The following is a 25,496-nucleotide window of genomic DNA, read 5'->3' as shown; positions in this document are numbered from 1 at the left end:
CCACGTGATTGGCTGAGTCAACATTTATGTTGAAAAGCAATTGAACAGGTGGCCAGTGTCTGCAGGTCTACAGAGGCCAAATAAAGCACAGCATCAAATTGAAGCAGAATTTTGATCCATTAAGACTTTATTCAACTGAAATAAATCCTCTTGAATTCAAATTTAGTTTTGCAGGCTGCAGGCCCGTATTTTAAACAGGCTACTCGTTGACAAACGCAGAGAACGTGCTCGTTCACAGACACTGATCAGGTCGGTAAACAGATGACGTCAGAGCCGCATCAAGTCAGAGACAAAACCGGAAAACACTGAGATGGTCTGCTTGACGACTCATTTTTATTGCTTGTAAGTTATCTATTTGGCAATAAAACCCAGAAGTCTGAAAAGAAAAACAGCTACAACTACCGGACTACCAATAACAATAGTAGGGTTTGCCCTTTTGAATTTTTTATTTCCACCCACATTAACATGCAAAAAGTTTTCTTTTTATTTTCACTTTTTGGACAAGGACAACTGTCAACAGTCTATTCCTGGTTTGTGTTGGACAAGAAAACATCACAAAAATACTATAAAAATAAAATTTTATTAAAAATTAGTTTTTCTTGTGTGATATTGTAATCTGAGCAACAGAATGTTATCAGCCTTGTGCCAAAGTGATCATAGTTAGAATACGTAAATATTTTGAATTTTTAAATTCCTTTTATAATATAATGTATTAAATTGTTTTTTTTACTTTAAAACCAGTAAACACCAAAAAAACTAATTCGTAAGCAACTTTCAAGCTTAAAAACGTACATATACTTTATTTATACATTGATATAATATTTCTGCTCAAACGGGCTTTTATTTTGAAATCAATACCCGGATGTTGTCATATTACTGTTCGCTAGCTTTCTCCTGCTGGTGTCGAGGCTAGCTAAGGGGGAGAAACGGTGGGAGAAGGGCAGAAAGCGTGGGGTAAAAACACAGATTAAACTCGGTTAACACCTGGCAGTGTTGAAGAAAGGTACCGAACAGGTAGGTGAAGGTCTCCTCTTACTTTCCACGTCATAACTTTTATGCCAGGGCTGCTTTTAAAGCCCTAAAAATGGTCGAGAAGATGCGTTCTCACCAGCAAGCGACTGGCTGCTGCACACAACACTGGACTGAATAACGAGATAAACAACAACAGCTGCTGCAGCGGGTCGCAGCCGCAGTGATATGCGCAAATCGGGCAGTTTTAGCGGAGTTAACTTTATTAGTGGGAAGGATTTATTAAGAGGGGAGGCATTGCTAACAGGAGCTACAGTTAGCATTGCTAAGTTGTCACAGTAACACTGTTTTCTGCAGCTTTAGATCTGAAGGGTGCAAACACACTCAGATCCACAGGCATAGCCCACACAACTAAGAAGCAAGCAGTGATTGGTTATGAATTATTGGACCAATGATATAGTTACACGGATGCACAGCATTTTGCTCTTGAGTAATAAATAGCTGTTTATATATATATATATATATATATATATATATGTGTGTGTGTGTGTGTGTGTGTAAAAAAAAAAAAAAACACGAACATAGTAGTAGATCTATATTAGCAGGTTCTAGCTATCAATAAGCTTCCAGTATCCTGAATAATTGTCCTCTTTTTCTGACTGGATTGGCCTAGTTGTCGGTTTCTGCTAAGAGCTCTCATTTTTAAGGGGTTTGAGCTCAAACAGTGATGGAGCCCCACAGTATGCTACTACCAGCACCATGTTTGACAGGTGGAACAAGGTTGTTAGGTTTTGAGAGCCTCACTTCAACCCATCCAGAGTTAATCTAATTAAACCTTCCAACAGAAGTTCTTTGTTTTGTCCATGAGAGCTGCTGTGAGGTAAAGTTTTTGATATCTGAGCCCCTTTGTGGTCAGAAGAGACAAAGGTTGAGATGCTTGGTCTGAGAGACCAATGTGACACTGACAGCTGTAAAGCATGGTGGTGGCAGCATCCTGCTGTGGGATTGTGAAGCTTTCTGAATTGTCAACTATCCAGACCAAGGTTTGCTAGAAGCTCTGGTGTTAATTTTTGAAAATGAAGGGATTTGACATTAATGACATAAGATATAAACCTATGACTGGACTGATGATTCTTTTTTGTTTTTCCAGGCATCACCAGCAGCTTGGTGACATCTCTCCCGCGGCTCTCACCACCTCCCACCTACCATATCTCAGTTACCTGGTGCCTCTGTCCCATGATTTGATAAAATTTGTGTTAAAGCAGAAACTAAAAGTTAATTGACACCAGCAAATTAAAATCTGACACGTATCGGCTACCAAAGGCAACATCTTGTTTAGTTTTGCACCTTAGATCGGTATTTTTTGTGCAACCACTGAAGCCCCCATTTTTAAAGACTTAGTCGCTCATCTGATCAGGCCAATCTCTGTAAACTCTGTAGACTCCAAGAAAGCACCACCATGGCCTCTGTGACCCACTCCTCTGAACCAGAGATCCTAGACAACCACAAAGAGAGCTGGCTGGCTCTACTTTCAGCTGCGGAGGCCTATTGCCAGAAGTCTGGCTGTGATCTGGCCATTCTCACAGCCTGTAAGAAGTTCCGGCCGACGGAAGGCGAGGGAGGGAAGAAGCGGGAGAGCGGCACCGGCTTCCCGAAGGAGTGCGATTTCTCCTACAGTGTGTGGGGTCAGGGCTTCCTGGCCGAGTCGGCGCGCCGCTACATGGACGACATCGGCGTGCTGCACTCCACGTCCATGCTGACGGCCCAGAAGCACACGCGGCAAACCGGCGGAGAGCAACGAACCAAGATGTTGGTTGATTTGACCTCTGAAACCGGATACAGAGGGGTAAGTAGGCAGTTTGTGTCGCATCTCGTCTGGCCTTCAAGAAAGCTCCCATACAAAACCAGTACAAGTCTCTGATGTCTGGATGTCACAGAGCTTCACCGGCGACGGCGTGGTGAGCGGAGTCAGTCCCAACAGCAGACTGTATTCCCAGAGCTACCCGTCCATCTACAGCCCGGACGACACAAGCCAGCAGGGCATCGGGCAGAACGGCAACGCGGAGAGGGAACGGGAGAGGAGCGCTCTGGAGGTGGAGCGGGAGAGACAGCGGGCTGGGATCGTAGATCTGTTAGAGGAGGGGGAGGAGGTGGAAGAGGAGGAAGACATGGATGAGAGGCGGCCGTACGGAAACGAAAGCGCAGGTGGGCAAACGTTAGGTTTGCTGCTGTTCAAAGGTAATGCCTCGTTTTTGGTGGAAGGAGACATCCGCCATGTTGACCATCAATCTTTCTTCAGTGATTCACTTTAAATGTTTAAGCTTATATGGATTCATTCCACAGAGAGCAATGTATGCATGTAAAAAAAAAAAAAAAAAGACTACTCAAAACTTTTTCAGTATTTTTATGGGAGAAAAACAGTCTCATTGGAATCTGCCTTTTTTTACCACCGAATTTTAAACATCGAATTTTTTTAACACCGAATTTTAAACACTGAATTTTTTTTTAACACCGAATTTTAAACACTGAATTTTTTTTTTAACACGGAATTTTAAACACTGAATTTTTTTTAACACCGAATTTTAAACACTGAATGTTTTTTAACACCGAATTTTAAACATTGAATTTTTTTAACACCGAATTTTAAACACTGATTTTTTTTAACGCCGAATTTTAAACATTGAATTTTTTTAACACCGAATTTTAAACACTGAATTTTTTTAACACCGAATTTTAAACACTGAATTTTTTTTTAACACCGAATTTTAAACACTGAATTTTTTTAGCACAGAATTTTAAACACTGAATTTTTGGACATTGAATTCGTTACTCAATTTTTATCTAGAAAAATTTCACCAGAAAAAAATTCAGCTGCAAAAATTCAGCCGCAAATGTGTTGACCTTTTGGTGAACTCAAGCCAAAGCAATCTACACTTGATAGAGTCGAGCAGCTTCTAGCCAATGAAATTAGCTCATTTGGTCATGTGACACAGCGCTCAGCGCTGTTCCTGGCTGAATGAGGAATTTCTTTGTTCAACAGAAGTACAAAACGTCAGTTAGCTACTAACAAACAGCTATTAGAGATTTTTCTCTTATCAGACGGGGTAAAACAACTGACCCGATCGCTGCTAGTACGGCACCCCTGTCAAGGCTCTTGGTTTGATCCGGAAGAAGCAGCCGGCAGCAAACAGGCTGCTGGCAGAAATGAAGAAGAAAAATAGTTTGCTGCCGGCCTCTTCTTCCGGAAAAAACTCTAATAGCTGTCTGTTAGTAGCTAACTGACGTTTTGTAATTCTGTTTAACAAAAAAATTCTTATTCAGCCGGGAAAAGCGCTGAGCCGTTGTGTCACGGGACCAAATGAGCTCATTTCATTGGCTAGAAGCTGCTTGACTCTATCAAGTGTAGATTGCTTTGGCTTGAGTTAACCAAACGGTCTGACCTGAAACTCAGAGAGAATCTATGTAGTGTTGTGAAAGAGGATGAGAAACACCAGAACCAACATTAAAGATCATGTTCCTCATTATTTCTGCCTAGAAATCATCAGAAATGCCAAACTAATGCAAAGAACAACGAAACATACATGATGATTAAATAGGAAACATTTTTCTGCTCCACAGAAACTTTCAGACGAAAGAAAATCAGCTCAGTTTCTTTAGTTGAATGTCTGAAAAACACCAAAATAAATGAGCTGAGAGACAGAAATCAGGATTTTAGCATCTTCAAGGTGATTTCCAGAGAGCTGCCAACTAGAAAACCCTCATACAGCAGCCAATCTGCTGGGGGATGATGGATTCCTTCCTGCCATTAGAAGCTCTGTTCTCTGAGGAACTGTCTCCTGATCGTGAGAACCAACAGCCCTGACCTCTACGCTCCTGGTGAGGACGTTTGGGCGAAGTTCCCACCTTAGTGAAGACTTCAACAGATGAACAGGTAGAGGATAGATTCCAGACCTGCTGATGGAATAAGGTTCTGATGTTCTGGAATCCATAGCAGCTGGATACGAACGAGGAGACAGAAAGCTCTGAAGGAGGACTGGTTCCTTCCTACCTTCATGACTGAGCTGCCATTTTAAGGGTGTCTTTGAGATCCGAATCATTTCTCTGTTTAAGGTTTTCCTACTTTACTCATTTCTTGGAATGATATATCGACCTTAACGTCGATGGACATTTTTCTTTTTTAACATATTAGTATCAGTTCTAAAGGTAAAAGAAGGCCCGACTCACTGGGCAGAAAATATGGAGAGATTGAAAGATTAGCTGGATTCTGAATATACGGATCGGCTGAATGTTTTTCAGTAAATGGTTTTTCTGAGAAAAGATGTCTGATTCATTGCGATTGTGTTTCAGGTGTTTTCTCCATGGACGAGGACTCTATTTCCAGGGACTGTGAGCCGTTCTTTGAGTCCGACGGAGAGGAAGAGAGCACTGATGGTAGGACGTTTATCACCCGGTCGTGAAAGCTTGTTGTTTTTACAGACGTGTGATTTAACCGTTCCTTCCTCTCATCCTCACCAGGCTCGCTGAGCGAGGACGCCCCCCCACCACCGCGCGGCCTGGCCATGGGGCAGCACGCTTTCTCGTCCCGCCATGCCCACCCCACGGCCCTGGCCCGCTCGCTGCCCGTGTCCGTCCCAGTGTGGGGCTGCAAGAGCAGCAGAGCCGCTCTGGGCGACAGCAACAGCGGAGAACGGGTGAGCGGGGGTTGTTTCAGTTGGAGGCAGGGAGTCGGGTCAGAACATGTCTGCTCAGAGTGCCTTCTGGGAAATAATGAAGAAATCATCGACAGGGTTCAGGGAGGCTAAGGGTTCTAAAACCTGAGGAGGAAACTTAGCAGCTTCATGTCTGTGACTGATGGCTGAATCACGGTGTGTTTTTTTTTTTTCATCTGGGAGTATTAGGACTTTATATGAATTCCCAGAGGATTTAAATCCAGCCTCAAGTGTAAAGATCCTAATAGATTAATTTTTTTGACCAAAATTTTTCTTATTTAATCACCAGCAGACGTAAAGCAAAAGCCAACACCAATAATTTTTAGATATAAATGTTGTTTTTATCATCATCTTTACTCTATAACTGATCTAAAGTCACTAACCAGGGTTACAAACCGATTATATTAAGCCATAGCCCCAGAATGTTTTACAGCAGATCCAAAACATCACAAAAAAACCTGTTTAACTCAGGTTAAAAAGTGAAATATTATCTTAACTCCAACAATCAAAAGCAAAAGGCAGAGCTGAAATTAAACTGGGATGCCTGAAAATACTCAACCAATCGGGAGGAGAGCTCTCTGCGCAAAGCATTCTGGGATATATCTGCCTCTTCTGAGGCCTTTCTTTTCTTCTCATGCACTTCGTAGACACTTTTTCTCTGACGACCCTCGGCCATTTTCAAAGAATCACGGTGAGAAAGGGGAGCTTCAGTGACTGTCTGAAACGGCAGCTCATCACAGATATACGCCTGAACGATGGCTAACAGGATGAGCACGTAGGACGGCCTTACGTAAACATATCACCAGAATGATTGACAGTTAAGAAGGCCGCTTATTTAGATTTAGGTCCATACCTTTTTATGTAAAAGAAAGAAAAGCAGAAAGAGGCTCTGTTCTCCCTGCAAGGGGAACAATTTTTTTCAGGGAAACTATCTCAGTATAACCCTCGGTGCCCAATGCTATCTGCAGTGGAACTTTAGCTATGTAAAAAACAAAAAAAAACAAAGGAAAGCTAACTGAATTTTGTGTGAGAGGAAAAGTTCAGCATGAACCAAACAGCATTGAAGCACGGTGGTGGAAGTGTTATGGTTAGGGATCTTTTGCTGCATTAGAGCCTCTTCTGCTCATCCAGAGAATGGACTGTGCTTCAAAAGGGTTTTAACCTGACTTGAAAGAGACTGAAAACTGAAAAAGAGAATCCTGCAAGGAGCTTCTGGATTAATGCTACGTTCACACCGGACGCAGCAAGAGCATCAAAATCGCGTCTGCTGCTTCCTTTTTGCTGCTTGTACCAGTTAGTTCTGACGTGCGGCTGAAGCAGCTTTGCTGCAAAAGTGGGTCTGACGCGCGTTGGGCGGAGCTTCACTATCCTTTCTCTGCCTTGCAGCTATATTTGCTTTGATCAGGGGGAATAAAGTAGTTTTAATGTGTTTTTAAGTGAGAAAATCTACCTGAAAACTTAATCAATGCAGTCAGTTCATTCAGATTACAATCCCACCTTCCAATATTATTTCTGTCGGCGCCGCTCAGATTCCCACATACCAGCGGTGCACTGTCAGTAGGAATCCCATTCAACAGCAGCCTCTGGCCGGGTCGCCTCCTCGCGGTTCACCGCGGCGGCTGGTAGGTGTTTTTCATCTAAATAATCCAAACTGCAGGCACCAGGATAATAAAAGCGAACATATTCTGTCAGCAGGTTTCAGCATTTTTAAGTTAATTTAGGCGTCAATAAACTGTTTCAGAGGAGTGATCACAGCGCTCTGTGTCATCAGGGATGTGTCTGTCTCGCTGCCAGCTCCTAGATCAGCTGCTCTGATTGGTTGTCGCGGCGCGTCGGGCAGCAAAAGTTCAAGTTTTCCATCTGGAGCAGCAGCGCGTTTGCGGCGCGTCATGCTCGTCAGATGCTTCAACGCTTTAGCTTTAGCTGCTCAAACAGCTGCGCCTGCTGCTCAAAACGTTTTGCTGCGCCTTGACGCGCGTCAACCATTGACTTTGCATGTAAACTCGCTGCTTCTGCCGCGCCTGCTGCGTCGGGCGTGAACGTAGCATAGGTCATCTCAGCTGAAGGGGAAACACCAGCTGTTAGGGGAGGGGTCTGATAACTTTCTCCTCAATTGGAAGACTTTTTACACTAAAATGGAGGTATTTTATGTTGTTAAGCAGCAATTAAAACCAAATTAAAATTTCTTTGAAAATCTAAATACTACATTCTTATTTCCAACAGGTGAAAAGTTAGCACTTTTTTTTCCTAAGCTCAGAATCTTGTTTTTATGGCTATGGTATGGTCTCTAAAGACAAAGATCCTATTCAGCTGTAAACATCCACTCCTGTTTCTCATGTGAGCATAAAAAAGTGAAAAGGTCAGCAAACATTAGGTAACAGAGCAGGAACACAACCTTTATTTCACCTATTTTAACATCCCTCTTTCTCCACATCTTTCCCAGCCGGGCTGCGCCGACCTGGAGCACATCGCTGCAAGTATGAAGGCCCTGCTGGTCCCTGGAGCCACCGACGGGACGGAGATGTTCGGGGCCCTGCCACGGCCCCGGCTCAACACTGGGGACTTCTCTGTCAAGCACTGAGAGGGGGGAGGGGAAAACCTGGAACGTGTGAATCGGTGTAAAAGCTCCAATCTATGTTTATCGTTTCAGCCACTAAGAATATCTGCAAACTCACAGGGTTAAAACAGTCGTGCAGAAATGCCACGAACACTAAGAACATCTTCAACACTACTACTATTGCTCCCCCCACCACCACCACAATAACAACACTTGGTTCAGACCGGTCTTGCGGTCAGGAGCATACTGAGCCATAGCGCCGCACAGGCATGGGGGTCATTTCTGTGAGCGGTTTGGCCAAATAACCTGGAAGGGATGAGATCTTTGATGCAAACCCATCAGTAAACGAGTTAAATAAGCCACTATTAGACAAAATCCTGCTTTAATTCTGAGAAATGTGGGAAAATCTGGTTAGAAATACTGATTTAAAAAAAATAAAAAGATTCTTTTTGATTTGCTTCACGGAGTCCTGCTCCTTCGTGACCCTTTTCCAGCATTATCACAAGACTAGTTGCATCACATTTGTACTGAAGTCTTGCTACGCTCCTAAAGCTATGTTTCAAAAATGCGTAGCTCTACAAAGAGCACAGCTCACCTCAACTCATTTAGGGGTAAAGATGCGTTAGATGATGTCTCTAACACTAAAAAAAACTCAGAAATTGTAGGATTACCTTAAAAAATGACGGCTTCCAAAAACTCTTCAAAGTGCTGCTTTTGCATTTATGTATGTGCTTACTTTAACAGTAAATATGTAATTGCTAAGCTTTAGGCATGTGTCGAAGAGAGAACACTAAAGAGGGGTTTAATAGTGTTTGTCAGTATTGTTTTTAACCCTGGTCCTGCTGCTTGATTCAATAAATGGAGCGCTGATCGTTCAGCATAACTATGTTAAAATGGGGGATTTGAATAGGTGGGAGATCTGCAGTAACTTAAGCTTCATGTTTTCAAATCTCAGATCATCTTTGTGCTATCGGTACAATCAGGGTGCAATCTAGAATGTGTTGCAGTATCTTGAAAGTAGCAAATCTTGAAAACAGCAAATGCAGCCAAGTTTAAAAAAATAATTTCAAGCTCATGGAACCAATAGTATAATAAAACATCAGTAAAGCCACCATTTTTATAAAAAAAAAATGAAAAAAATCTTATTTTCACCATAAATGTAATAGTTTTTTTTAATTATAAAATTACTGCTTTGAATTAAGGAGAAATTTCTTTTTAATCGTTTGAAAAAACTCTAGTTAAATTTGCTCATCACTTCATATCGTTAGAGTGGAATGACCAACATTTTCACTAAGTTTCCCCTCTGTTATGTAAAAGAGTAAAAATCATATTTTAACACAAAGCTTGTTGCTTTTTTTGTAAACGTGAGCAGAGGACACCAGCACCTTCTCATTACATGCCTATTTTTTTATTTCACAAATGAATGAATGATTCGGCTATATGTCCGGGGGGGTGGTATTATTCCTTTTTCCACATTTGCTCTGGATATGTTAAAATGTTTGAATGAAAGAGAAAGTGACTGTTTGAAAGAGAGAGAGAGACGGATGTTAAAATTTAACATGGTGCATCTTGGATATTTCAGAAATAAATGTTCCGTTAAATCCTTTAATGTTTCAAATAAAGGAGCAATCACCAAGAGTATCAACTCTGTGTTGTCTTTTTCTGTTCTGTGAGCAGCAACATGGGAATGTAGTGTTTTTATATGCCACCAGGTGGCGGTGTTGCACTTTATTAGTGAAGAATTGACAATACACCAGTTATTTTTTATTTTTTTAACTACCTCTGGTGCATCATCACTCAGCCGTGTTGATATTTAAATATGATAAATTTGAGGATTTTTTTTTTCAAATAAAACAACATTAAAATTATGCATACAGGTGTGCCAGAAAAGTAAAGATACATTTTTGCTGTTAGGCTAATATATGTCCCTATGGAAGCCCTGAAAGGCAAGAGCGAAAAAAATCTGGAAAAGAAAAAGTTTTTTTTTCTTGTATTATTTTCTGCCCTGAAAGGCAAGTAAAAAAATAAAAAGACACAAAGCCAAATTTTTCTATCCTTGTAATACTTAATTTGCCACTACAGGCACGTACGCAATAATACGGAGCCCCCTAGGGGACATGGGGAATTTTTTTTTCTTTTGCGTTCCTTCGCAAAAGTATTGCGTTACCTCGCAAAGTTTTGCGTTTCCACGCAAAACCTTTTGCGTGAGAACGCAAAACCTTTCTTTGGTAAAGTTAGAAAGATATTCACAGATTTGGACTTCCGGGATCAATAACTCTCGTAGTTGAAACACAAATGGCGTTGTAGTTTTTTTTTTTTACTGCCGTTATAGTTTTTTTTTGTTGTAGTTTTTCATTGTAGAGTCTGGTTGCAGCAGGGAAGAATGACCTGCAGTAGCGCTTTAAGAAGGGATGCAACCAAAAAATACAGAATAGTAGCTCTCAGGGATTGTATTTATCCTTCCTAAGCTAGCAGGTTGAGAAAGGGGAGAATAGTTGTTTTTCCAGAAGGACAATGATCCCAAAGATGCAAGGAAATACTTCTGGATAAAGTAGGCTACAGTTAAACTTTACAGCTGACTTCCCAAAGAAACCATTTCTACCTTATGGAACATTTATAGACCATGGCTCAAAAAAGAAATCAAATGACCTAAAGGGCTCTATGCCCAAATCCACTACTTCCTGAACGTCAGCAGGCTCCTTTGTTTCCTTTCTTTCATTACTGGAAAGACTGATTATTTCAGGTGTGCCTGGTCAATGTGTGTCTGGTTGACACGGATAACTTTATAAACTTTATTTCATAAGTCTGTGTAGGATGGTGTATACACTTGCTGCAGTCTCATTTGAGCATAATGGTGATCTCTGAAGTAACTAGTTTGTCAGCTCTGTGCTGTTGTAGCAAAGATGTCTGCCTCACAAATACAAACCCACTCCTATCCTATGTAATTATAAATAGCATTTTCTAAGGCAAAGCTCACATAAAATAGGACACTTTACATTGATAGATAATAATAAATAATATACTATAAATAGATCATCTATGTCAGTAACTCCTTGTATTTATCACACAGTGTACCTTTAAAATAAAACCCTGAAAGCCTCTAATGAAGAAGCCTGTGAGTTGATTACAATTCCTGACTGGCTTTGAAAGAATAAGGACATAAAAACTACATCAATCACAATACAACAGAAATAAAAGTTGAATTATTTAATTTTGATAAAAACAGCCAACTTTATTATTTCCATAATTAGATGAACAAGAACAAATAAAAGCCTAAAGGTATAAACAGACCTTCATTTTAAAATGTTTTCATGCATTCAATGAAATAAACTCCAAAGATGTCACCATGTATTCAGTTGAACACATTCTGAGCACTTTCCGTTAAAAGCTTCCCTACTGCCCCATCCAAACATGCCATTCCCTTTAGAGTGTCACTGATCTTTTTTCCGGATGAGACAGAAGGAATTTGTGCCGATCCAGAACCCGGGAAAAACTTTCTCCTCCAATTTGGCTTTGAACTTGTGGATGAGCCGGACCTCCTTCTGAGAGTCTCCCTCCACCGAGAGAAACTTGATGACCCCGGCCGGCTGGTCCACATAGACCCCTATGGTGCAGGAACACGGGAGCTGGACATCAATGTTGTCGCTGTTGTGCCAGACTTGGTAGCAGGAGCCTGACCAGCCGACCCCCCAGGAGCCTTTGTTTTCCCCAAGACCGCAGGACACCTCCTGACCTTTCCGTGGCGCACTCTCTGCCACCACCCCAATAACCACCCAGCCTTCGTAGTCCACCTCCCAATAGCCTCGGAAGCCAATCAAGCCTTCCTTACAAAGCACCTGAAAAAAGGAGAAATTTTGGGGAGCTGTTCAAAACCTTCTGGGAATCATGATAACATTGATGAACTGAGTGATTACATGGAGTTGCAGACTATAGAGAGTAAACGTAATCACCACTATAACCATCACTATCGGTGTACATTACCTGTGGGGAATCCTCATATCTCTCAGGCCTGTTTGGATAAGGACAGACTGCATCAGATGTACGAGCCACTTTGGAGCTGCTCTCAGAAATCCACAACAGCTTCTGTGCAGTTTTATCATCCAGAGAAACAGGGAACCAGTCTGAGGATGTAAGAGCAGAACTTGGGTTTAAAATATGACTTAACTACTACTACTTCAACAGAGGGCTGCATTTAATCTTTTTATGCTACCTGATGAGAAAAACATCCATTTAAAACATGTCTTTATAAAAAACATCCTGAGCAGTTTTCATTCTTTGCATAGAAAGTATCCCTTGCCACAAGAACCGTGCCAAAGCTCCTACTTATGGACCATGATTCAGAGGTTTACCAGAACCAAAATCAAATAAATCTAATTATCCAATCCTGCCATGAAGATTAGTCAAACAACCAGAAGAAATGATAACTTTTCCAGAGCCTGCTGATGGTTTCAGAAAGTTTTTTTTTTCTTGTGCATAAAAAGTATTCCTCACCCGATGCTTTTATATTTCTCTGTGTTCCTTTTCTTTATGAATCCATTTTTAAAAGAATTGCTCCTATTAATGTTGTGTTCTCTCTGTGCTTTATTCTTTTTTCCTCTAAAAGTATATTTGTCTCAGTTATTTTGTGTTGAGAAGTGATCATCAGTAGTAATGCCTGCTTTCATTTGATATATATTTAGTGCTGGTTTGGTGCCGGGGTTCTGAATGTGGAGAATCTTTCATAGGCTGCTATTATGCTGTGTATTTACGTTTTACATCATTTATTTCTAGAATTTTCTTCTATCATCTCTGGAATACTGCAAAAAAAAATTTGAAATATATCATCCAGGTTTGATGCTGAGAAACTAGTCCATGCATTTGTTACTTCAAGGCTGGACTATTGTAAATCTTTACCATCAGGAAGTCCACAAACTGTAGTTAAAAGCCTTCAGCTGATCCAAAATGCTGCAGCCAGAGTTCTGATGAAAATTAATAGAGATATGATCTCTCTTATCCTGTTTCCTGGATGGGGCTGCCTTGTACAGCTGCTTTTTGTATCTCTGCTTCTGTCTCCTTGAACCCCAGTCGGCCTTTGGAAATGGCCGCTCACACTGAGCCTGGTTCTGCTGGAGGTTTCTTCCTGTTAAAAGGGAGTTTTTCCTCTCCACTGTCACTACAAACATGCTTAGTGTGAGGGTTTGTATTCAAGTCAATGAGTCAATGCAGTCAGCTGGTTTTCCTTGAATAGAAAACTGAACCAATCTGACTGTATGATCTTGTTTAATTGTAAAGTGCCTTAAAATGTTAAATTTTTGAGTTTAATTTGATTATTTCATCTGCATATAACTTCATTTTTTTCAGACATTTTAAAAGGGTTTGTGCTAGTTTGTAGCCTAGAGTCTGCAGTTTAATTTGATTTGCTATATTCTTTGTCATTAATGCATATTTTATCACTGTTGAGTAATTATGACGATGTATCTTAAAAGGAAGACCTCAGGTTCAAAGGGTATAGAATAGAATAGAATAGAATAAAAAATCCATTTATTCTTCCACAATGGGGAAATTCTGGTGTTTACAGCAGTGAAAAGATTATAGATAATATTTTCACACAAAGGTGGACCTTAGAAAAATGTATAAGAATAACATAGTAGTGAAAAGTTTAACAAATAAAATACTGTACTGTAAAGTGTTTTAACAATATAAAACTGTTCATCTGGAAAAAAATAACCAACATACAGCTATGGACATTTTTACAGTAATAAATATTTGAAAATAGATGCAAAATCAGAGATGTGCAAAAGGACAGCAGCATGTTATTTAGCTGACTAATAAAGAAACTATGCAAAATCAGCATGACTGTAACAACTTGTTTAGGTTGTTGGGAACAGTGGTGGTTATAAAGTCTTACAGCTGCTGGGAGGAAGGATCTGTGATAACGCTCCCTGGTGCATTTAGGGTGCAGCAGCCATTGTTAATTGTCCTTGGTGCACTCTACATTTATTTATTGTTTCTCACAATAAACAGATATAAATAATGTTGTTAATCCTATCTGACAAAATAGATAATGGCAGTGCAAAGACCAGGATCTTCCCTCTAGGAAGAATCTTGTCAGCATTCGATGCATTTGATGCATTGAACTTCAGTATCAATGCTTTTTTTGCACCATGTTTTTTCTCCGACACTGTTTACATTTGGTCGCTGCTGCACATTAAGAAATGGAATCTAAGTCTAAGTCTAAAAAAACTAGAAATTTCTGTTCTGATTTAATTTCAGTGAAAAAAAGCGGTTATGTTTTAATCTATATAGCACATGTAAATATTTGGTTTAAAAAATATATATTTAAGAACTTTGGGAATTCTTACGTTTCATGAAATCGGCTCTGGTAGTTGGCTCAGGAATATTTGGCTCATACGGTGGCAACTTTTCTAAAGGAAGAATAAAACAAATTTACAAACATCTCATAAACAAATAAATAAGAGACAAAGAATGTTGAATTATTTACCTTCTGCAGCACTGCTTCCTTTTCTTCCTGGAAATGTCAAAAGAATGCAGGGTTATAACGCTATTAGTTAAGTTACAGTACTGTAGGTATATTAGATTGGATCTCATAACAAAGTCATTAAAGGAATAGTACACCCAAAACATGATTAGCCTTCATTTTCTACTCACCCCCATGCTGAACAACACTCTGGAGTACTTTTTTGATATCTCAAATGCATCTGGAGATCTGGGAGGCTTCTTGCTGTCTGCTGACATTCAAATAATGGAGGTCTATGGCGACCGAGACAGAAAGGTCCATAAAAGTCCACAAAAAACGTGTCAATATTCCTCCATACTGCTCGTCCAATGTATTCCAAGTGTCCTGAGTGGGTAGCATCCAGAATTTACTCGAAACGAAGTCATTTAGAATGTTTTTAGAGCATAAACAGTAGTGTATAGGATTTCCTAAAAGCGCGCACATGCGCGTTCACGACGCTACGGAAGCCGGCAGACCAAACCATCGCATTCAGCTCGGCAAAGAACTCATGCTCTTCCTCAACACTGAAGTCCTCAGACATTTTTCTTTCGTTGTTTCTTTCTTTGCACAGGTAAACAGCACATTTCTTCTTCTACGCTGGCATTATCGGCAGAGCAGACGCTGAATGCGCACTTTCATCTGGTTTGGTCTGCCGGCTTCCGTAGACTCGTGAACGCGCTTTTAGGAAATCCTATACACTACTGTTTATGCTCTAAAAACATTCTAAATGACTTTGTTTCGAGTAAATTCTGGACGCTACCCACTCAGGACACTTGGAATACATTGGACGAGCAGTATGGAGGAATATTGACACGTTTTTTGTGGTCCAATTTGAGATATCAAAAAAGTACTCCAGAGTGTTGTTCAGCATGATGGTGAGTAGAAAATGAAGGCTAATCATGTTTTGGGTGTAATATTCCTTTAAGAATAAAACATTATTTGCTGCCTTGATGGTTACTTTAAAGGGATAGTTCGGTATTTTTGACATGAATCTGTATGGCATCCCCATCACCAGCGGCATGCAATCACACTGACTTACCCCTGGCAGCGTCCTGTGAGCAGAGTTATCGTCCAGTTTTGGTCAAGCCAAAAGTAGTCCGGCAGGTTTGCTAGACCCAGCGAAATAAAACGTTTCTCTTCCCAAAACATTATGTGTTCAAAAGAGCGATATTTTCGCATCCCAAAAACATTGTAGTGGAAAAAGTCACACGTCGTTATCACTTGGTCCTATTTTCTCTCTGTTCGTATCAGTGCGCGCCGTCATTCAGACAGCGAGCCCAACAACAGCCATGTCTCCCTCCGCCGCGGAAGGAGACATGGCTGTTGTTGGGCTCGCTGTCTGAATGACGGCGCGCACTGATACGAACAGAGAGAAAATAGGACCAATTGATAACGACGTGTGACTTTTTCCACTACAATGTTTTTGGGATGCGAAAATATCGCTCTTTTGAACACATAATGTTTTGGGAAGAGAAACGTTTTATTTCGCTGGGTCTAGCAAACCTGCCGGACTACTTTTGGCTTGACCAAAACTGGACGATAACTCTGCTCACAGGACGCTGCCAGGGGTAAGTCAGTGTGATTGCATGCCGCTGGTGATGGGGATGCCATACAGATTCATGTCAAAAATACCGAACTATCGCTTTAAGGCTGGAGCTGCAGCAACTCATCTGCAGAAAATCACCTGCTGCTCTGCAAAAGCAGAAGCTAGATCAGTGCCGGAGCACCAATTCATGAAGCACTAAAAATCAGATCTCAGCACAAGGAAACCAGAGATCTGAGTTCACAAAGAACACAGTAGTAGATCTGCTCTTTCTGCCTGAGTTACCCTGGCTTCTAGCATTTTGAGAAATGTGTAAAAAAAAAAAACTCTTTCTTTCTCTCATCTGTCAGGCTCTATTCTTTGTAAGATCCCCTTTGTTTTGCAGCACGTATGCAGAAGTGTTAAACCTTCTGTTGATTCTTCATGCTGGATTTCCAAGGAGTCAAATTATAGTTTAATCATTTACAATGGTTATAATCGGACAATTCCCGTAAACATTTTAGAACAGAATAGAATAGAACTCAACATTATTGTCATTGCACAGTTGCAAGTACTAAACCACGAAATGTAGTTTGCATCTATCCAGAAGTGCTATACAGGATATAAATATTTATTTATGTGTACAGAGACTATGTGTGCATTGAGTATAAATCAACTCAACTCAAACTTTATTTATAAAGCGAATTTAAAACAACCGGGGTTGACCAAAGTGCTGTACAGGAATCACAGTTGCAGAGCATAAGATAAAAACTGAAAGCAAAAATACATAAACACGATGCAAAAAGAAAAATTGAATGGAGATAAATTATAATATGATAAATGTTTCAATTAAAGTAAGTTTTAAAATAAAATTAAATGTTATATATTGCAAGAGGCTATAAAATAAATAAATATTGAAAACTGAAAAATTTTCTTTGAACTATTGGAGAAATGCTCATAATGAAAAACAAGGAATAATGAAAGTTTCTCGTTATCATATCAACCTAATCCTTAAGAAGATGGTTGTTTTTTCAGTTTGTCTAACTGATCTTTAGAAACAGATTTGATAGTTTGCTGCTTTATAACCTGCAGGCATGTGTTAAACACAATTTGAGGACACAAAGGCATCAGCAATATTTATAGTAATTAGTAAGTAACTGCTGGTTTCTCAATTTGACAGACAGAACAATCATTAATAGATGGAAACCTTCTGAGTTTGATGCTAATCTTCACTAGATTTAAGATTCTGGTAAAATCAGCACAAGGTCAGACCTGCTATGATCAGAGGAGGTTAAAAGAGACCCGAAAAGCTCCTTCCCAGACTCTACAGGCCAGGGTTACATTAACATTCAAGTTAATGACTGTTTAAACAAAGGAAAACTGAACAATAAGTTTGGTGGAACAAATAAAGGAGGAAGCCTCTGCTCTATAAAAATAAAATGGCAGCACTAGGTTATTTAAAGCTGCAACAGCATAACCAGAAGATGCCTCGAATGATGAGCTATGAACAGATCAGACAGCAGTACAGTCACTGCTAAAAGTCCTGTTTTTATTGTGATGAAGAAAACTAAACTTTTACATATATATGATAAATACACTGATTAAAAAAACAACAACAAAAAAAAACAACAATAATAACTAACTTCACGTAATAAACTTTTATTCAGTTTCAGTATTTAGGGTTTGTTACAATACAATACAATACAATCTGATGAATATTAGGTAAAGCTCAGCTGTACTACACAAAGTAAGTTTATTCAGACAGTATGAGTCATGGACATGATCATTTAAAGTTCTTTGCAGGAAATAAAGAAACAAAGATAAAAAATTAATAACTTTGAAAAAAGAAATATATAAATTTAACTCTAATAAAAATTAAGCATTTATACCCGTAATGTGTTTCAAGCCGTATTAAGCTAGAATAGATTAGAGAAGAGGTATATAGATCACACATGTAAACAATGGCATCAAGAGAATAAATAATTGTTGATGATCGAAAAAAATACATGAAACCTGAAGATGTGAAAAAAATGCTATTTTTTTTAATTTATTTCAAAAATGGATAAAAAGAAAAATACTGAATCTGACCAAGAAGGCTGCCAAGAGAGTTACAGCAAGACTTGTGCAAGACTGTGCCAAAAATTTGATCTATAAAGAAATCCTGGTTCTTATTACTACAATTCAGAGTCGATATGAAACGTCCCATTTTACAAAACCCTTTTTAACACCTGGATCGGCAAAATAAAACCAGGCATTTCATCTGCTTCTTTGCTAAAGACAAACGACATTAAGAGTCATTTATGCTTGACACAAATTGACTATCACTGAGACTATCATGCAGAGAGTTCTGTGTGGAAGAACATGGCCGACAAAAAGGAAAGAAATAACTGTTACTCTTGGTTGACAAAAAGAGGCTTTAAAAATGGAAAGGAAAAACGGTGCATTCTACTGGAATAGAGTTGCAAGCTTGTGGTCGTTGTCCCACACTGCCCACTGGAGTCTGCCAGAATATTGAGCGCTGCGGCGAAAAGCGGCAAAGATCATGTATGCATGGTGAAGTTATCATTACATGCTTTACATTTCAGGGCAGACTGTAGATGCATGAAGCATCGACCAGCCTTTACACTGTGGAGGAGAACCAAGAACATCTGGAGAATGCAGGGAATGACTGCATGTCACAGATCATGTAGACAAGGGCATGACATCCAGAAAGTGGCAACGACATTCAGCCATAAATATTGATGCCAGGTTTCATCTTTTGCTAAAGAATGGAAGCTGACTGTAGTTGATCTGGAGATCCAGACTGATAATACTGCAAACCTACTGTGGTACATGTGATCTGTCCACTACATGGACAGACCAAATGGTTCTAGAATATTAACTCTCAACCGACATTAAGAAATGAATGAATTAATTAGGAATTAAATTTTAAGACAGTAAAAGGTTCCCAACCTGACTGAGAAGCTTCAGACTTCAGACCTCAGACCAAGGAGTAGACGTCAAAGAAAGAGGCCATCCTAAGAAATACTACAAGCAAGGCTTCCAAAACTAGAAGCTTTGGCTCATAATTCAGAATAAAAGTCCAGGGAAACTTCAGATGGGAATGTTTTTTTTTGTTGGATAAAGTTATGAACAGTTCTAACAACGACTTAGTTCAATGGGCAACCTTCTGGTGTCTGATAGAATCCTGCTATTGAAGAGGATTTGTTTTTAGTACCAAAGTGAGCATTGATTCAAATGAAAGCCAGAATCTTGAACTCAAACAGCCAAGATCCTGTTATGGAAGATTTTTCCTGTCGGAGTTCAACAGCACACTATTTCAATTTCAGACCAGAGTTAAAACTCTGCTAACACTACAAAATACTTCCTTCCCTCCAGCATCATCCCTCTTCCAATAAAAATGCTGTTTCTGCATTCATAATTAATGCTGGCGCAGATATTTTCTTCTCACATACAAACCTCTTTGAGAAGCCAGAGGAGAAAACACCCGTGCCAGAAGAAGTAAATCTCGCTAAGTTCTTTAACAACATTTTGATGTAGAAGAATCTATGTCTGAGTTTTAAATATATGCATTACAAGTTTTGATTACGTGGAAAAGAGATATCTTTACAACCCGGTAAATTACTTTTGCTTGGTAGAGCTGGAAATATTACTAAGCAGATATGAGGGAAGCTGACTCATACAAATCAAAACAAACCATCAAAGAATATTTAATTTGAATCATAATAATATCTAAGCTTTTGCACACATGGTGCAATATGCCTTCGATTCTTTGCAGTCGTTCTGTTGAAATTGTAATTTTTAGACAAATATAAACTTGTACATAAACTTGAAGATGAGCCCAAACTGGTTCAAAATACGGGTCTCAAACACAGCAGCAAAAGAAAAAGAAAAGAACTGAGGTCCATACATTGACTTTACTGAAACGCTGTGGTTGTTATGCAAACATCAGTGCACTGAAGTATCGCTGTATAGTGATCCAGAGATGTAACCTGAAACTTGTTGTTCTTTATCTGAGGTGATGTTTGCAATATTTAAAAAATAAGCCATAAACCGCTTGATACATAAAACCCTAGCATTAAAAGAATGTACAGAGACATGGTGTTCATAATGTTGAGAATTAGACGAAGTGCGGTCAAGATGGTGCAGAATATTAAGGTGGGAGGCTGTTGGAAAATGGGCGAGCAGACAGCAGAAGGGCCTGCAGACAGATCCCTTCATCAGTCTTATTTAACCTCTCTCTCTGCTCGCATTCATTACCAGAGAAAATGCAAAAGAAAAGCTCCTTTACAGAAAAAAAGGTCAGGAGGAAAATGAGTGAGATGTGAAGCTGGTGGTGAGATGGAAGACAAAAAATATCCAACATCTTCCATAGAACAGCAGGAAGGCCGGGTGGAAATGATTGATGACCTGTCATCATAGAGACATGAAGGACGCTTGGCAGGGTGGACGTCTGAGGCGTATTTAAGGGCGCCAGACCTACAAAGAGGATGTGTGTTATTTAAAGTTATGTTGAATAGATAGATTCTTGATAAAGGCATCTCTCAAATAAGGTTTGATGTTATGAACTCGCAGTGTTTGATTATATTTGGACAGATTTTGGCACGGATCAACCGTGATCAGTCTGAACACATGTTCACGAGAATCAGCAGCTCAGCACAATCCTGGTAAAAGGTCAGCGGTTGATCTTCAGTGGATTTATAAGAACTGTTTGTTTTGGACAGCAGCGACGGCGGCCTCTTTCCTCTCCCGGATTCCCGTCTCAGTGGGACACGGCGAAATTATCTGGGCAGATTGATTACAAAACATCCCACTGAGACAGCAAGAGCAGAGGACAGAGACACGAAGAAGGGGGGTGATCCTGTCTTATCCCAGGGTGTTTCTGTCAGGTGTCACGTCTTCCTGGCTGGAAGCCCATCAGAGGATGGGGTGGAGATGGTGAGACCTGTGAACTTCAGGGTAGACTCAGGCTGAAGGATTCTGGGAAAATGATTTCATTCTGAAGCTTCTTAAAGTGGAATAAAGAAACTCCTCTTGGATCCTTCATGACAGGCTGCAATTCTCACAAATAAATAAACTCTGAATGCAATCACTGACTTAACAAGGATTTTGTGTTACTTCCTGCTTTTATCAAGCGAACATAAATAACTCCAATATGAGGTTTATTACTGGGCAGCATTTCACACTTCATTACTACAGCAGCCAGCGGTGGGATTGGGATCAACTGGGGCTATGCAGCTGCCAGACATGGATTGGAAAAATATCTTCCAAAAAACAAAAAAACGGAAACAAAAGGTCTTCAAAAAAGGTAGGCCTAAATGTAAAGTTAAAATACAAGACGGATAAAAACATGGGATGTGAAACTAGGATGTGACACCAAGACCCACGCCAGCAGCGGTGTGTATGTGTGTGTGTGTGTGTGTGTGTGTTATGGGGGTTCTCAGTAGCAAGTAAGTCATGCTATTTGTTGACATGATTAATGGTCGGAGGAAATACAGTCAGGATCCATGTTGAGGACGGATGTTTGGCTCTGAGTGGGACGGCGAGCATGAGGACATTGCATAGCGGCAAATAAACGGTGTAATAAAACTGGTAATAAAACAAAGTGCTGTGCAGTAAATCACATGTTAGACCTGGGATGGTTAGCATTACAAAAAAAAAGGTTGATACCAAAATATCTTTTTCCACATAACTTAACAGAAACATAGTATTTTTTTTTTTTTTTTTTTTACAATAATTTCACCATTTTTTATTCATGCAAATTTTGCTTTTCAAATTACATTCCCACCTATCTCATTCTTATCTTCTAATGCTGCCATGGAAATATAAGATACTTATTTTGTTTGTTTCAATGAGTACAAGTCTTATTTAAGTAAAGATACAAGTTCAGTGTTGCATGATGTGGTAAAGTGTTGATTTGACTGAGATTTTTAAAAAGAAAATAAAAAAATCAGCGGTTAATATAAAAAAAATCACAGAAATAACCTTTTGATTCTACAGCAAAGGATCATCAGTCACCTATTGACAGAGGAGGGGAAAGCAGCCAAAGTTTCTCATGTTAGATGAGCAATACTTCAACATTTCTGTATTTAAGTAAAGGTAAAAAGTAGCAAAAAACAAAATAGATAATGAAAATATAATTTAGCTTTATTCAATTCGAAAAAAAAAAATTCTCAACCCCAAAGGGAAATTAAATAGAATAGAGCAATGGACAAAAATATAAATATCTTTTGAAATTTGGGTACATTAAAGACTAAAATGAAAAAAATATTCAAAATACATTGATAAAAAATTGAAGCAGAAGATACAAAACATACAAAAAATAAACGATACTTACCGTCATTACTTTATCTACAATATAGGGCCAAAAGTCTTTGGTCTATAAAGATTGTTGACATCCTGTTCTTCATCTAAAGGGTCAGATTCATTGATGGATCCCCACTTTCACTATTCTGTAATCATTTACATTTTAATATTTGCTGGGAAATTCCTAGAAATTAACGCTCCGCTCTACTTCACACTGATTGTATTTTATAAAGTGGATGTCAGGATTTTTTGTAGACCAGTCAAGTTTTCCTACACCAAACTATCTGCAGCCATGGAAAAAATGACAAATTAGTTGATTTGATTACGAGAACCAATATATTTTTTTAGCAATATATTGTATTTTAGCATTACTAAATATATCTAATAATAACATCAGCTGTACTGAAGTAAAAATGAATGCAATTAGCCTAGCAGATAGAAAACAACGGTAAGTCAACAAAGCTTGTGTAGAACAAGATGTTTCACTCTAGCATAAATTGCATGTATGTTTCTTGCTTGTTCATTTTGTCCAAACCTGGAATATTTCAATAAAGGTACTCACTGTTAGAGTAGCCAGATATTTTACTCAATATAAATACTTCCTAATAATATTACTCAAGCTAAAGTAAAAAAAATATGCCAGAGTAAAGATATCAAAAGAACATTTTGTTCAAAATGTGACTGTTTGTCTCTGTAAATGTAAATTTAAATGGGTTTGGCCAGATCATTGAATAGTATTTAAGCTGCACAACACAGTGATTCTCATTTTCATGCAAAAAGGGGTTGATTCAGAATGGCTCCCTGTTCTGAGCAACAATGAGAAGATTTGTTTCCTCTGAAGCCCTCACAGATTTATATAACAAAGAAACAATAAGAAAAGTAATCTTTGGAGGTTATCTTGATAAGTGGAAACCAAAGAGAGTATCAGTAAAATCATAAAATTAAGGATTAAGGAAATAATGCAGATTTTATTCAAAGAGCAGTTTTCATACAGTAAAATGTAACAAATAAGATAATACGGTAAAAAAATGCAAACAAGCATTAAAAATGGAAAGTTAAATGAATAAAGAAAGAAAAAAAGGAGAAAACAAGTCAGATAAAATCTTGAACTAAAGAAATTATTCCCAGCTGTTAGTGAGACTGATAGAAAGTACATAAAGACATAATGATATAAAATATGCCATACTTTAGACATAGAACACAAACAAATAATTAAAAGCTTATATACTGTACAAAGAAAAAAAAAGGCATTATGTGAAGGAAATAAGATGGAATTAGAAACTAAACAGAATCTAACTAATTATTCAAAAACAGACCTAAAATGTGCAATAAAGTGTAAAAAAATAACAGCATGAAAGGAAAGCAGGTAAAACTAGATTAAAGAGGGGAGTATTACAATAAAGGTTAATTTTTGTAGCTTGCATTTAGCTGAATTATTTCACTAGTGGGAGGAGCAAGTTGGTTCAGGTAGGAGTTCATTCTTACCTCCTTTTTTAGGAGCAGGCATGTTTCTGTTGGTGTTGTTTGGCATCAGGCAGGGAGTTCTTGTGAGAGTGTTCTGTAGGAGCTCTAAGGCTCACCTTTATTAACTTCCAGATGAGTGCGGAGGGGGAGGAGGGGGATGAGCCGTTCTTTTGTTGGATCGGATGGAACCGTCCCCCAAAAGGATATTATGTCACATGAAACACATGATCCGATCCTTTCTACAGGAATAAAGTACTGACCACCCTCCGCTGTTCTAGCATGTCTGCATGCACGCTAACTGAACATGGTTAATGGGAATACACCTGTATCAAATTAATGAAATAATGAATTTGTGTTCTTCTTATGGAAAATGAGGGGGGATACATCCTTGTGTCTTATGGATTCCTTTTAACTGAGGAGGAATGGCAGCTAACTATCAAACTGACCCTGACTCCAGCTGCTGGGTGATGGGGTTATTTTCTGTTTGCAGGGTACGAGCCGTCACCATGTGAGAAAGAAGCCAGCTTCTCACCAGGGAGCTGTCATCAGTCCCAGATCTCATCAATCAGTAGCTGTTTCTGTTCTCCGCCACATATCTGAGGTCAAAGTGTTTCAAAGTGCAAGTGTCAATGTAGACAGATGTGAAGGTGGAGTCAACATCTGGAGGCTGTTCTTCACCTTCCAGATGGATTCTCACGATCTAAGTGCTCTACATCAGCTTTCTCCCTTTTATGCCGGCACTGGGGAGCTATTTATAATTTATCTTAACCATGCAGAATATATTTTCAGTGCGAGAACATTTTCCAAGAACTAGGATTTTTTGGGAGTGATGGACATTGACCATTTGTAACTGTGCAGGATCTAATGGTGTAAATGTGCTCATCAAATTATATTTCCACAGTTCACACTTTGCAGATTATTTCAAGAGTACCGCACTGCACGGGCAGGACGGCACCATTTCTATACACCTACTGGAATATATTGACGTTAGATTGAATCAACCTACCAGAGGTTTGGGTTTCTCATCAAACAACGTTAGGATTAGAACTCAGAGGGGATAAATCGAAGGCATTGTGTAAAGTTTGCAGACCTTAAGTTTAGGTTGCCCGCTAAAGATCTGTTGTGAACTTTTTTTGTTTAGGTTTGAAAGAACTTTATTGGCAAAAACATAGATGATCAAGTATACATTTATACGATGAGGTTATGAGCAACATGCAAAAAAGGAAAATTAAGAAAGGGACACCAAATGAAAGAAAGCACGGTGTGCATTTGCATTCAGCTCCCTTTATTCCAAAAAACAAGTATTACTTTAACACATACAGAGCTGAATTTATAAAAATGTTTCAGATGATTTTAAATTAGTGTAAAATTTACCTTACAGTTAGTGTCATTTAATTTTACTCATATTAGTGCCAAAATCAAGAAGACCTCTCAGAGACTGGTGGGTAATTAACACCATATAGAGTAAAAGTT

The 25,496-nt window shown here is 39.1% G+C and overlaps 2 protein-coding genes across 2 annotated transcripts; one reads left to right on the top strand and one right to left on the bottom strand.

Annotated features, from left to right (window-relative positions):
* Positions 1 to 882: 882 nt before the first annotated feature.
* Positions 883 to 9,366, top strand: akt1s1 (AKT1 substrate 1 (proline rich)). The gene is made up of 6 exons (XM_015394148.1): positions 883 to 1,014; positions 2,120 to 2,815; positions 2,907 to 3,174; positions 5,317 to 5,400; positions 5,485 to 5,660; positions 8,122 to 9,366. The coding sequence occupies exons 2-6, from the start codon at positions 2,429 to 2,431 to the stop codon at positions 8,257 to 8,259; spliced, it is 1,053 nt and encodes a 350-aa protein (XP_015249634.1). The 5' UTR covers positions 883 to 1,014; positions 2,120 to 2,428; the 3' UTR covers positions 8,260 to 9,366.
* A 2,079-nt stretch (positions 9,367 to 11,445) lies between these two features.
* LOC107096848 (tripartite motif-containing protein 16-like protein) lies at positions 11,446 to 24,104 on the bottom strand. The gene is made up of 5 exons (XM_015393723.1): positions 24,045 to 24,104; positions 14,717 to 14,743; positions 14,577 to 14,639; positions 12,217 to 12,356; positions 11,446 to 12,071 (listed from the first exon to the last, which is right to left on the bottom strand). The coding sequence occupies exons 1-5, from the start codon at positions 24,088 to 24,090 to the stop codon at positions 11,667 to 11,669; spliced, it is 681 nt and encodes a 226-aa protein (XP_015249209.1). The 5' UTR covers positions 24,091 to 24,104; the 3' UTR covers positions 11,446 to 11,666.
* Positions 24,105 to 25,496: the final 1,392 nt, after the last annotated feature.

Source organism: Cyprinodon variegatus, unplaced genomic scaffold (assembly GCF_000732505.1).
Source record: "Cyprinodon variegatus isolate N-32 unplaced genomic scaffold, C_variegatus-1.0 Scaffold24, whole genome shotgun sequence".
Lineage (NCBI taxonomy): Eukaryota > Metazoa > Chordata > Actinopteri > Cyprinodontiformes > Cyprinodontidae > Cyprinodon > Cyprinodon variegatus.
This window is presented reverse-complemented; position numbering and strand designations above follow the sequence as displayed.

Coding starts and splice junctions, on each gene's coding strand:
- akt1s1 (XM_015394148.1), top strand. CDS start 2,429: ATGGCCTCTGTGACCCACTCCTCTGAACCAGAGATCCTAGACAACCAC. Junction 5,401..5,484: donor AGAGGAAGAGAGCACTGATG/GTAGGACGTTTA, acceptor CATCCTCACCAG/GCTCGCTGAGCGAGGACGCC. Junction 5,661..8,121: donor ACAGCAACAGCGGAGAACGG/GTGAGCGGGGGT, acceptor CATCTTTCCCAG/CCGGGCTGCGCCGACCTGGA.
- LOC107096848 (XM_015393723.1), bottom strand. CDS start 24,090: ATGCCAAACAACACCAACAGAAACATGCCTGCTCCTAAAAAAGGAG. Junction 14,744..24,044: donor GCCTGCTCCTAAAAAAGGAG/GTAAGAATGAAC, acceptor TGACATTTCCAG/GAAGAAAAGGAAGCAGTGCT. Junction 12,072..12,216: donor GATATGAGGATTCCCCACAG/GTAATGTACACC, acceptor TCCTTTTTTCAG/GTGCTTTGTAAGGAAGGCTT.